The following is a 12,976-nucleotide window of genomic DNA, read 5'->3' as shown; positions in this document are numbered from 1 at the left end:
GGGGGGGGGGCCGGGGGCGGGGGGACCCGAGTGGGTGGGAGGGCTGGGGACTGCCGGCAGCTCTGTTTCCCCCACCCTCCCTTGGAGATCCATTCCAGATCCTGCCTGATCATGGAGTCCTAGGACGGAGGCTGGGGTATGTGTGTGGGTCTGCTCTAAGTGGCCTTAATTTGATGATTAATGCTGTTGCCACCCCCACCCCTGACCCCAGCGGCTTTCTCTGCATCTGTCCCCGTCTCAGGAAAAAGGGGACTGTCTCCTGTGGGAGAGGACTGCCCGGCTCCTTTCTGAGTCTATACAGGCAGGAATGCGAGTAGTTTAAGCAAGGGTCTCCTGGGTCTCAGTCACCCCCACCCAGGGTGCCCAGCCCCGACCGAGCCCCCTTCCTGAACCCAGTGGACATTGCTGGCTGTCCCTGTACGAAGTGGGGGGGGGGGACACTGGCAGAAGCACCCCAACACCACTGGCCATGGAAGACTTCTTTGTGCAGGGTTGCGGGCCTCCTGCCCCACCAGGGAGGAAGGGGGGGGATCGTGTGGAGATGGTGGTGCTGCTGAGGCTGGGGGCTGCAACCTCCAGGGGGCTGCCTCGTCGGGGACCACCCAGGCGACGGCTGGCCCCGTGCCAGTGAGGCACCAGTGTGCCAGGGGTTTCCTGACCCAGCAGGCAGCTCAGCCCCCAAGCCGTGCCAGGGCAGACTGCCTGTCCTGCCTGCAGCCCCAGACCTTGATGGGGATGAAAATCTGAGATAGAAGCTGACTGTCCTGCAGCTGGGCAGGCTGCCTTGGGGCTGGCTTCGGGCCCTGGCATCGGGTGTCTGAGGAAGAACCAGGCCTGGCACCTAGAACACAGTAAGCGCTTGATAACTGCAGCCTGAATTCGCCACCCGAGCAAGATGTCGCAGGGGGCCTGTCCTGACTGGCAGGGGGCCGTGTCCATCCCTCAAGGGAGGCTTTGGCTACTCCATGGGGCTGATGGAGATTTGCAAGCTGTCCTGCAGCTCAGAGGAGGGGGGATCCCTCTGTGCAAGTCCTCGGTGCCAGCCAGCACCTGCCAGGAGGAAGCGATCTCGGGCCCGTTGGCTGCTTGTCTCATTTCACCCCCTGCCAGTGGGGCATACTTGTCCTCCCAGAGGTGACATCAGTCCTGTCACCTTCGGCATCTCCGGGGACCTGGCTCGCAGGACCCTGCTGGCCTCAGCTGCTACTGGAACCACTCTGTGCTGATGCAGCTGTCCGTGCCCAGTGGCACGGAGCCGGCCCTTCCCCGCACCCCCCTCCCCGCCAGCCCCTGCTGAGGCCAGCAGACGCCAGCCCCAGGCTCATTGTCCATTCCCAAACCTCAAGGCTGCCAAGAAACTGACCCCACAGGTTCCCGGCCAGGTACCAGCCAAGCAGAGCTTTCCAATTTACCTGTCCCTTTGGGGAGGGGCCTGGCAAGTAGGTGACAATTTTTAAACCCCCACATCCCAGACTTTGTGGTCTTTCCCCGTGCATTTGTGGCTGGCACATCCAAGAATCCACTTCAGGAATTCTTTTTTTTTTTTTTTTTTTTTTAAGATTATTTATTTATTTGACAGAGAGAGAGAGAGCACAAGCTGGGGGAGCTACAGGCAGAGGGAGAGGGAGAAGCAGGCTCCCCGAGGAGCAGGGAGCCCGATGCGGGGCTCGATCCCAGGACCCTGGGATCATGACCTGAGCCGAAGGCAGACGCTTAACCGACTGAGCCACCCAGGCGCCCCACTTCAGGAATTCTTGAGCCAGCCGTACCTCCACTGGTCTCTTGCTTCTCCGGGTCTGATGGTGCCCTCTGGGCAAGGGTGGTGGGGCGCCTGGCATCAGTGCAGCTGCAGGGTGGCTCTGGCAGCGGGGTCCCCTAGCTCCTGCTGTGTGACACAGTATGTCCGCGTCACAGATTACAAGGGTTTGCATGCTGGCACATTCATGCGCCCTGCTAGCGGGTGAGCGGGCGGACTTGCGGGCCCAGGCCCGCTGCCCACTTCCCTTCTTTCCCCAACTGCAGTAACCTATTTTTTGTCAGTGCTGCAGGCTCCCTGCCAGCCAGGGGGCTGGGACCAGGCAGCAGCTTAGGTGGCGTGGGGGAAGGGTGCCAGGTACCGCCCAGCCTGGCAGGAGGGGTTGCCCGTGAGCTCCTCCCCAGCTTTGCCCCGAGGATTTGATGCTGTGGATGCCAAGACACCTGTGGCCCTCCTCCCATTTCACTAAAGATTCACTGAAGGCTGCCGGGGGGGGGGGGCGTGTGTGACTCATCTGGGGACCCGATGCTGGGGCGGGAGAAGCTGTTCCGATGGAAGAGTCCTCGTATTAACCTGGGAGGTCCCTGGCCCCAGTGGTCTGCAGTTGCTTGAAGAGGCTCTCCTTCGGGTCTCAGGGAGCTGTGCTTGGGGTGGTTCTTGTCCCCAAGGAGAGTTCTGGGGCTGAAGCCTCCTTCCGGCCTCCGACTTGGCAGTTCGTTTGTTGTGCAAGCATTTAGCAGAGGAGACACGTGGCACTGGGGTTTGCGGGTTCTGCCAGTGCTCTTGGCACTACACATTTCTACTTTCCTTTTCCTTTAGTTTTTATGTTTTAACTGTTTGCTTCAGATCACACTCACAGAGGCTAGGCTCGGTGCCTGCTCTTCCGGCCTTCCCACCTGCTTCTAGATCCTGAGGTTGCACTTGAGAGGCTCAAGGAGGAGTCCCATCCCCCACTCCCTGAAGTATCCCAAGGTTGTAATGGGGTCACTTGGGGAGCCATGGAGGGGCTAGAGGGACTGCCGTGAGGCAGAGGCCAAGCCAGCAGCATTTGGGGTGGGAGGTGCCCGGAGCTGGGGACTCAGGCTGGACTGGCAGGGCCCGGAGGACTGTGGAGGACAGCTCTTGATGACCTTGTCTCTGCTTGAGGGGTTGCCACATGGGGCTGAGAATTCCCTGCCTCAAAAGAACTTCTGTCCGGGAGCTAGAGGCCAGAAAGGTGAATGCAAGTGTTCGCTGCTGAACCGCAGTGATGGGGTTTGCTTTCCTCTGGCTCTGGGGACAGTCAGAGGAGTTTCCTGAGGAAGGAGAGGGTGGGAAGCCCCTTTGGGGCCACTTGTCTGGGGAACCTTAGGGCTCGGGAGGGTCCCTTTCTTTGCCATCTTGATTGCAACCACAGGATGGCTCCTAGCCCCTCCCAGAGTCTGTCATTGAACTTGACCGTTCTTCCTAACAGGTAGGACCAGGTACACAAACCATGTGTACCCCCTCCGCCCCCTCCGCCAGGCTCACACAGCCATTCACTGGCTGTTCTAGGCGTTGAGGGTACAAAGGTGCTGGCCTACCAGACGTGGATATGTCTTGGGCTCATTAACTTTATTTCATAATCTGGCTCTGGGCATCAGGAAAGATCTTGAAGTAGACATCTGTCCTGCCCTGGCTGCCCGCACTCTGCCGTGCCCCTTTCCCCCCTGCCCCGCCCCTGTCTGCTTTATCTGCTGGAGGGAAGGGACCCTTGTCCGTGTCTTAACCATCCACATGCCCACTTGTGCCCCTATAGTGATCCCTCAGCTCCAGGAAAGGGACAGTAGCACCTCTCTCTTGGGTCGGAGACCCCTGCAGCCGGCCCATTTCCCCCTGGGCCTCTGTGAGAGCCAGGACTGTGACGAGGCTGGCTGGAGAGTTGGGAGGGGGAGCAGAGCGACCTCCCTGCATTCCCACAGCCACGAAGCTTCTCCCAGCACTAGCTCACTCCCTAGAGGGAGAGGACCTTACTCCTGGTGCCACATGGGTGGTCTTCGGACTGCCAGTGCCCCTATTTCTCTACCAAGCTGACTCCCAAGAGGCCCATTTGATTCCACAAAGCAGGAAACCTCAACTTTGAGAACCTGATGGAGGTCACAGAGCCCCCATGCAGATGCAGGGCCACCCATATGCACAAATGGTGTGCCGTTTTAGATGGGGTCACAGATCCCAAGGTAGGAACCCCTACTCTCAGTGCACTTGGCAGGGTGCTATTTCTTTGCTCCTGGGGAGGTTAGAAAAGGCCTTGGCCCTCTCTGACATCTCTGTGGCCCACAGGCGGCTTGGCCAGGCAGCCATGCTGGGCTTGGTGCCCCAGCTTTTAGATGGCCCCAGACCAGGGGGAGCTAAGCCTGCCAACCAAGGTGGTTTCTGAAAGGCTAGCGCTGGGGAAGCCCAGCGTTGCAGTAGTTTCCAGAGGCAGTGAGGCCCCAGGAGGGCAGACATTTTGGAAAGAGCCCAGCAACTTCTGCAGGTGCTGGTTTGGGGCAGTTCCCAGGCATTGATGAGGGAGCACCAGTCTGGAAATGCCCAGCCCTCTGCCGAGTGGCCTTGCTAGCTGCCCAGACTGTCAGGAGCTGGTCGGCAGGTACTGTTTTGGCTTCCTTTTCCCTGGCATGCTGGGGACGGGAAGGGTGTGTGTGTTCTGCGTGCTCCCGAGCCCCTAGAGGAACACACATGCCCCCACGTCTGGAACCTGCATGCCCGATCCCCGGGAGGAACCAGAGTCAGTCCAGAATCCCAGCAAGCCTTAGATCAAGGCCTCATTGTCCTTTGTCCCCAGGGTGAGCCGAGAGAGATGGGAGGCCACCATGAGAGCTGCCCTTGGGATTCTTCTGCAGAGAGGCTGGGAGGGCACCGGAACCCCGCGGTGATCTCAGCTCTGCTTTGGCTGAGAGTCTGTGGAACTGATCCCTCAGCCAGGAGCTAGAACCGTCTCTGTCCTGGACAGTGATCCCTGCCAAGGTTGGTGCCTCGGATGGGCCCCGCCCGAGCAGTGACAGCCACAGCCCACCTTTGCCTCACGCGTCTGAAGCCTTCTCTGTGCCCCGGCCTCCTCCTTGGAGCGCCCTGCCCCTCGGGCTCATGCGGCGCAGGCTGCTGGAGACTCCCCCAGGCTAGTAGCAGTAAAGAGGCCTTATTTTTCTAACCCCGAGTCTGCTCTCTTTCCTGGCTGTGTGACCTTGGGCAAATCTCTTCACCTTTCTAGTTCTCTGGCATCAGTATCATGAAGTTGCTGAACAGGATGATCTCCTAGATCCAGCTCATATGATGATGTTGGCCATGTCTCAAGATTGCTGTTCCTAAGCCTTAAACTCCCAACACGCTGGGAAAGTCTGGGGGGGAGAGGTCACAGGGCTGCCTCTGGGCCAAGGCCAGCCAGTCACTGGACACACGAGAAGAGAGGTGAGCAGGAATGTGGGGCTTCTTGACCCCTGTCCCAGAGGAGCCTCGGTGGGAAGGCTTTGCTCTATCCCCCACATCCCGTTTCATTCGTTTGGTCCCTGAATATTGATGGGCACCTTCCATGTACCGGGCACTCCAGAGGCGGGAGGCAGAGAACCCTTAATCTCATGGAACTTTGTCTACAGAAGGGGTCAGGCAATAAATAAGATCGTTTCAGGCTGGACAAGTGCTGGGGGGAACATAAAATTGGGTAATGGACTAGAGAGTAATGGGGAGGGAGAGGCCATGCTGGAAGAGGTAATTTTGAACTAAGATTTAAGTGACAAGAAGGATTCTGGGGGCGCCTGTTGGTTGGGCGTCCGATTCTTGGTTTCACCTTGGGTCGGATCTCAGGGTGGTGAGATCGAGCCCTGTGTTGGGCTCCGTGCTTGGTGCAGAGTCTGCTTTAGACTCTCTTTCTCCACTCCTCTGCCCCTCTCCCCGCCCCTGCACGCTCTCTTTCTCTCAAATAAATTAATAATTAAAAAAAAAAAAAGATTCTGGAAAGATCCAAGACAGTGCATTCCAGGCAAAGGAACCGGCAAGGTGAAAACCCTGCGGCTGGTGGGGTGGCCGTGGCATCTTCAGAAGCAGAGGCCTCAGGACAGGGGTGCACCCTGGACGGAGCAGACCGTGGCCAGCTGGGATAGGGCGTTGCAGGCCCCAGCAAAGAGTTCAGCTTTTAATTTAAGTGCAGCAGGAAGCCACGGGGAGCATAAGCCCAGTTTGAGCGATGCTGTCGCGTTTTGAGCCCTGGCTGAGGACCAGACGTCATTCAGCCCGTGCTGTGCAATAAGCTCTGAGGGGCTATTATTATCTACTCCCTTTCACATGCAGAAACTGAGGCTCCGAGAGTGACCAGAGTGACAGCCAGCAGGCCGCCCCGCTGGGGTGGGGAGCCAGAGCCCCGTGAGGGCCCGGGGCGGCTCCTCAGCTGGATGCTCATGGTTGTCTGGGTGCTCATGGAGCCTGCTGGCGGGGCGGGGTGCCCTGCCTGGGGTGCCTTCCTGTCTGGAGTACCCAGCCCAGCACGCTGTTCAGAGACATGAGCAGTTCCTTCTGGTGCTATCTAGTGAGTGTGGGGCCGGGCAGGAGCCCACCGAGAAGCCCCTCAGAGCGGGCACGGACAGTGGACTCGCGGGGGCCGCTCATTCTCAGGAACAGGCTCTGTGCCCAGACCGCGTTCCTGGCCTGGGCAGGGAGGGTGAGGTCAGCTTCAGAGGAGGACTTGCACAAGGCTCACCAAAGCACTCCCAAGTCCAGAGGGAGGCCGCTGAGCCCACTGTGGTCCCGCAGGCCAGCCCTTAGGCTTCCCGTGGCAATTAGCAGGAAGCTTCCTGCTCAGGACCTCAGCCTGTCACTCCCAACTTGGGAGATGGGGCTGCCCCGGGCTGCAGCCAGAGTGACCCTCCCTTCGTTACCCTGGTGCCCCCAGCATGGCCCTGAGCTGAGGCGAGGCAGCTTCCGGGCTGTTTGTCTGAGGCCTGGTTCTGGGGTGAAGTGTCCAGGCTCTGAAGAACAGGGAAGGCAGTGGGGGCGTAGGCCGGCCCCGAGGAGGACAGGGCCCCTGGGCTCGGGGAGAGATGTGCCCAGCACTGGGGGGGGGGCTTCTCCCGAAGCAGCCCAGGTTTGAGTGCTCCCTGCAGCCGTGCCCAGCCCAGGGACTAAAAGTGGGGCAGGCACAGGGCAGACTGGGACTCTGGAATGCTGAGTGCTGGGGAAGGCAGGTCACAGTGGGTGCTATGAGGCTAACCTGGCTTCAATAAAAGCCTCATTCAGAGCTGCTAAACCCTTTCCATATGTGGGCCTCTGAGAACTTCAAAGTCCAGGGGGGCAGGGGGAGGGGAGGCAAGGTCCCAGTGCTTTGCCTGCAGAGTCAGCACAAGCCTGTCGTGTGGCTGCCCTGGGAGAGGGTACCTGGCCTTGCAGGGTGAGGGCTGGGGGAGCCCAGCTTGCTTGGCCTAATGGTGGGGGAGCCAGCCTCTGGGCTGGCAGGAGTTCACCGAGCCTGACCGTGCGCTCCCCTGGCCCAGCTGCTGCCACCGGAAGCCAGGCTGCAGGCCCTGGCACCCCCCCCCCACTCCACCCCTGCCTCTCTGGGAGCTTCAGAGCAGCCACGTCGACGGAATCCTCCCCGTACCCTTCCCAAGAAGGAGGAGAGGCAGGCCTCGGCCGCTCCCCAGTCCCCCTGTTGCCAGCCCTGCCGTGCCTCTCACGCCTGCGGTCTGTCCCAATGACAGACTGGCTTTGGTGTCCCAAGGGGACCCAGCCCAGAGTATGTGGACACACTTGGGGGAGGGCAGGAAAAGGCTGGCCCAGGACCGCCACCGTGGCCACTGGCCTGGGAACCACAGAACGCCTGGCTCGGGGCCTGCTCTCCACTGCCCGGCACTCAGCCTCTGGCAGGCACCCCCAGGAACACGGCCAGCCATCCCTGCCTTCCCTTCGGTGCCCTGCTCACCTCTGAGGGCCTCGGCTCCAGCAGACTGGATTTATTGCCCTTATTGTTAAAGAAGCACTTCGTTTTTATTAGCCCTAGAAACAGCTCTGGCTTCGAGAGAAGTCCATGCCACCTCCCCGGTCAGGCCCAGGACGCCAGGCCCCGGACTTAGAAAGCCAAGGGAAGGGCCTCGGAGGAGCGACAGAAAGCAGGAAGCCAGGCCTGCGGGGACAGGTCAGGGATCAGTGGGCTCCTCGGGGCCTCAGGCCTGCGCTGGGGAAATGACAGAGTGCGGTTCTGAGGGCAGGGGCCCAGCGCCAAGAGGCTTCTGGGGAGGGAGGGGAAGCGGAGGGCTCGAAGTAACACTCTGAGGACTGCTCTGTGCCTCGCAGCCCAGACGGTGCGGTGCCACCACGGGCCCCACGTGAGGGCGTGTGGGAAGGGGCCATGGCGCAAATCACCAGAAGACTGTGGGGCAAGCTGTGTGGCTGCAGGAGTGCAGTATAGTGGGAAGGCTGTGGCCCCACCATCAGAAGGACCCAGGTTTGACCGTGGACCGTGTCATCTACTCAGGGGAGTGAGAACAGGGACCCCAAACTGGCTGGTGCCTCTGAAACCCCAGGCACTGGGAGGTGGTCACGAACAGCCCTTGAGCCAGAGGGAAGGAGATGTGCTGGCGACCAACGGGCTGGGAGGAAGGGCTTAGGCCTAAAGGCCCGTAAGGATGTTCCTGCAGGAGCGAGGTGCACCCACCAACCAGAGGATGCCCGGGGGGAGCACAGAGCATCCTCCCCTGCCCTCCTGTCCTCAGATCCTCCCAGTGCCCTCCTCGAGGCCGCTGGGCTTTCCTGTCCTAGGTTCAAGGCTGGGGAAGCAGCTCCCCAACCACCTGCCAGATTCTCTCTGAGAACATGTGTCTCCGTCTCCTTACGTGGGCTCAGGATTTTGTGGCAAATGACCTGGCAGTTCTCTTGCGGACATCAGTCCCCAAGGTCAGCCGTGTCTCCTTGGCAGCCATGACCTGACCGAGTCTAAAGACACAAGCAAACAGAACATAACTGAGCCGCTCCCCGCGGCGGTGTGTGGCCCACCCGGAACTTTCTCTAGGATGTCCTATGGCTCCTTTCTGTCTCTTGCCTGTGCCCCACCTTGGGGGAGCCCCAACCGTGTGTGTCTTACCTGTGGGGTGAAGGAGGGGCCCCCTGGGGGTCTCCCCCAGCCTGGCCCTCCGCAGCCCCATCTCCCTCCCTCCCTCGGGCGATCTGGCATCACCCCGATACCCGCTGCCCAAGGCCGGGGGGTGGCACCTATCTGCTGGGACTGGAGGGTCAGCGGTCAGGTGTTCTGTCCACGGACATCCTGGGGGCTGGCTCTTCCGCCGCCGGCACTAATCTAATCAGGAAATAGCAGAGTCCACATTTCCCAGGGGTTATAAATAGCCACAGCAGCTCAGGCAGCATCATTTCTCTGGAAAATGTGCCATGTCTCTGTCCACTCCTCACCCTCCCTTCTCTGTATTTAAGTGACATCCTGAAAATAGCCTTGGTTTCTGGAGGCTGCTGGCCTGCTGGGAGACAGAACTTCATGGTCGGGGCACTGAGAGGCTAGGCCGGCCTCCCCCGAGCGCACCAGGGCCGCACCTGCCGAGGAGATCCGGGAGATGGCAGTGGTGGGGACTCACAGTAAAACACAGAAGTGCCACCTGACTCAGCCCTGGCCCCAGACAGGTGGGAGGATGCCAGCCAGCTGCAGAGGGACAGCGTCCTTGCGGCAGGAAGGCCGAGGAGAACCGAAGGCCTGAGGCCTGGAGTTCTCCAAGGAAGGCTTCCTGGAAGAGAAGCAGGCCAGGAGCCGGGCCTTAGCACCAGCAGTTGCCTTTCCTGTATGTCACGCGCCCCCAGGAAAATGTAAGGTTGCTGCTCGGCAGCTAGGACGGAAGCAGTGGGGAGGGAAGGAGTGGCAGAATTATACTGGAGGAGGCCCTGATGTCTCCTTTCTAAATAAATACCAGAAAGAGCAGATGCCTTGTCACCAAGAGGCGCAGACACCAGGCAAGGTGCATTACACCTTCTCTTGCTGGGTTAGCAGAGTGGGCGAGTCAGGGAGACTCGGTCTTGGACCCCAGCTCTCACTTCCTAGATGTGTGGCATTGGGCAAGTTCCCTAGTCTCGTCAAGCCTCAGTATTCTCGTCCATAAAATGGGAGCATAAAAAGCTAACCGCCGCCCCCCCACAACCTTGTTACGCCAATTGAGATTCTGTATGTGAAGGTTTGTCTTCATGCTAGACTCCTGGGAAATGCTCAGAATACGTTAGTTCTGTGATGATTTTCCAGAACCATCCTCTGAGGTGGTATGGATGCCCCGGTGAGGAAGTTGAGGTTGAGGGAAGTTTAAGTGACTTGCCCGAATTCACACAGTTGAGTGGAAGAGCGGACATTTGGACCTAGACAGGCCTGACTGTCAGTCCTTGCTCTTCCCCACTTGGCTGTGCCCAGACACCACTCCAGGACCCAGGGAGGGACCCCCTGGCTCAGTCTGTGGTGGCTGCCAGGAGGTGCCAGGTCCCGGGACGGGCGTTAGGTGCAGGGGCACCTAAGGGGCAGCCTGTGCCACAGACCTGGTGAGGGCTTGGGACAGAAAAATTTCAGGAGAGGGACATTTCAGGGGCTTCCTTTGGGACCCAGTGGGATGCTTGGCCCCAAGGCTTCTGGAGTATTGAGCCTGGGCCACAGCCAGGCTGGTGAGTCCCACGTGCTTCCCTTGGGTGTTGGAGGAGGTGCTGGGGTCTGTCCACACTGCCCTCCCTCGGTCCCCTTCTCAGTTCCACCCCTCATCTGGGCAGGGAACCGACTGCGGGAGGCTGGGCCACATGCAAACCCCAGGGCCCCTGCCACCCGCGCCCAGCTGGTGTGCGGATGATAGAAGGTGCAGAAGGACTTAGCCCAAGCTGTAGGAAGCCCCAGGGCCCAGCCACCCTGGGCTGACCCGACCATTTTCCTTCACACTGTGGGCCTGCTGGGACAGTGCTCTTCACACTGGGGTGCACACGCTCTTGGGGGCAGGGGGCACAGAGGCTTTCCAGGGGGTACGTGGGCAGGGAGAGTTTTCAGCGAATCAGTCTCTGCGGACTCTCAGCCCCCATAGGTGCCGCTGACAAAAAGCCATGTGCCTGAGAAGGGCTTTCCGCCTTCAGCCCCGTGCCCCTGCTGGGGAGCCCAGGGCTCGCTGCGGCGCAAGGCCCGGGGCGCCTAGGCTTCCCAGGTGGCCGACAGCGGGGCCTCATGAAAGGCGGGTGTAGGTGTGCAGAAAGTTGAAGACACCAATGGCCGAGTTCCAAATCCGTTCACAAGTCAGGTGCTTTCCAGTTCTTTGCTCGCCACAGAACTGATGGACATTGTCAGCTGAGAGATCATTTAAAATAAATTTTAATAGGCGCGCCTGGGTGGCTCAGTCGGTTCAGCGTCTGCCTTCTGCTCAGGTCATGGTCCCGGGGTCCTGGGATCGAGCCCCGCATCAGGCTCCTTGCTCAGCAGGGGGCCTGCTTCTCCCTCTCCCTCCGCCTGCCACTCCCCCTGCTTGTGCTCTCTGTCAAATAAATAAATAAAATCTTTTTTAAAAATAATAAAAATAATATAAATTTTGCTAATAGGTATGTATGCAACTTAAGGCAAACGAGGAGTTTGAAGAATCATATAACATTGCTCTAATAAAACTATTTTCAGCCCCACCTAGTTACTTAGGTGAACAAGATGTTTCATCTTATACGTGTTTAAAAGCAAAACCAAGGGCGCCCAGCTGGCTCAAGTCAGTGGAGCCTGCAACTCAGGGTTGTGCGTTCAAGCCCCACATCAGGTGTGGATATTACTAAAAAAATAACCAACTTAAAAAACAACAACACTCAAGCATATTGAGGCTGCACCCAGTTCCACCCTAGCAAAAAAAAATACAAGAATTAAAACAGAAAAAGTGTTCTACCCACCTCGTGAAGAGACACAGGTCCACCAAGATGGTACCTTGCTACTGAATATTTATTAATACTTATTTGTAACATGCTGGTTAGTGTTTTTGTATGCTGCCAATCACTCTAGTAACTAATCTTGAACATGTCTTGGATATTTGGAGCCTTGTGGTCTCAGGAAGTACTTTATTGCCATTTGTACAGGTATTTTTTTAAGGCGTTTTTTTCAATCTCCTTGGGAGGATAGGCAGATTCTTCTTTTTTTTAAAGATTTTATTTTTTTTAGAGATTTTATTTATTTGGTTGAGAGACACAGCGAGAGAGGGAACACAAGCAGGGCGAGTGGGAGAGGGAGAAGCAGGCTTCCCGCCGAGCAGGGAGCCCGATGCGGGGCTCGATCCCAGGACCCTGGGATCATGACCTGAGCCGAAGGCAGATGGCAGACGCTTAACGGCCGAGCCACCCAGACGCCCCTTACAGATATTTTTGTTGAAGCAAAATATAATACGGTGATGAATAAAAGACTTTAAGACAGAAGTACAAACTAGGACAAAATTCTCTGGGAGAAAAAAGAAACAATGCAAGGTGTCTACAAGGGAAAGGAGAGCTTGTATTTTCCTCATGAACGATGGCGGGTAGCAGATCGCTGCGGTAATTGGATCCCACAGAATACATTGAAAAGAATGATGTCACAGTTTTATTTTAAGATGTAAATATTTACATTATCCTGGAAGTTATATTCCTTGCAACTCTTTAAACTTGCTTTGGAAATACTCAGATGTCGAGTTGCAAATGTGCTGGGGAGTGCATAATTTTTCAAAATCATTATGTGGGTGCACAAGGAAAAACAGTCTGAAGGCCCCTGAGTCAGAGGAGCCGAGTCCCGTCCAGTCCCCTGTGAGGGATGCCTCTGAGCCTCCCCTGCTCTCCCCACTTCCTGGGGCTCCCGCCCGATCCGGGGGCTTTCCCCCCCAGAGTGTTTTCCTCCTTGGAGGCCAGCTGCTCACCCCCAGTTATCTCGGGGAGGCTTCCGGCCTGGTGGCTTCTGCTACTGGCTGCAGGGAGCAGAAGACACAGAGGAGGCTGAGCCAGGGTCACAACTTCCCAAGGTCACACCTGGCAGCGGCAGTGCTGGGATTTGGACCCAGGCAGCCTGACTCCTGAGACGGGCCCCTGACCTCTGTTGGCCCCCATTCAGCACCTCCAAATGCACTGGCCACAGCGCCCCCTGGCGACTCTAATCCTGGCGGTTGAGCCGGTGGCCTCCTATTTGTGAGCCTCAGTGTATGCATCTGTGAAGTGGGTGACAATACCCATCTCAGAGGGGGATGGGCCAGAGTGCCTACCGGTGTGCCT

At 58.2% G+C, this 12,976-nt stretch overlaps 1 protein-coding gene across 5 annotated transcripts in view; it reads left to right on the top strand.

Moving 5' to 3' along the window:
• The window catches only part of ABR (ABR activator of RhoGEF and GTPase), a 172,003-nt gene that overhangs the window by 152,056 nt on the left and 6,971 nt on the right, over positions 1-12,976 (top strand). Inside the window, exon 17 of one of the 5 annotated variants that reach the window (XM_025851260.2) lies at positions 4,560-4,922. The exons of the other annotated variants lie outside the window; for them this stretch is intronic. Within the exon in view, the coding sequence (XP_025707045.1) occupies positions 4,560-4,706 (147 nt within the window). The 3' untranslated portion in view covers positions 4,707-4,922. Of the gene's footprint in view, positions 1-4,559; positions 4,923-12,976 lie in introns of those variants that run through there. 5 annotated transcript variants of the gene reach the window in all.

This window comes from Callorhinus ursinus, unplaced genomic scaffold, assembly GCF_003265705.2.
Source record: "Callorhinus ursinus isolate GAN/ISIS: 27379988/994484 unplaced genomic scaffold, GSC_fseal_2.0 scaffold34, whole genome shotgun sequence".
Taxonomy (NCBI): Eukaryota; Metazoa; Chordata; class Mammalia; order Carnivora; family Otariidae; genus Callorhinus; species Callorhinus ursinus.
Note: the sequence above shows the minus strand (reverse complement) of the source record. Positions and strands in the feature narration are given on the sequence as shown.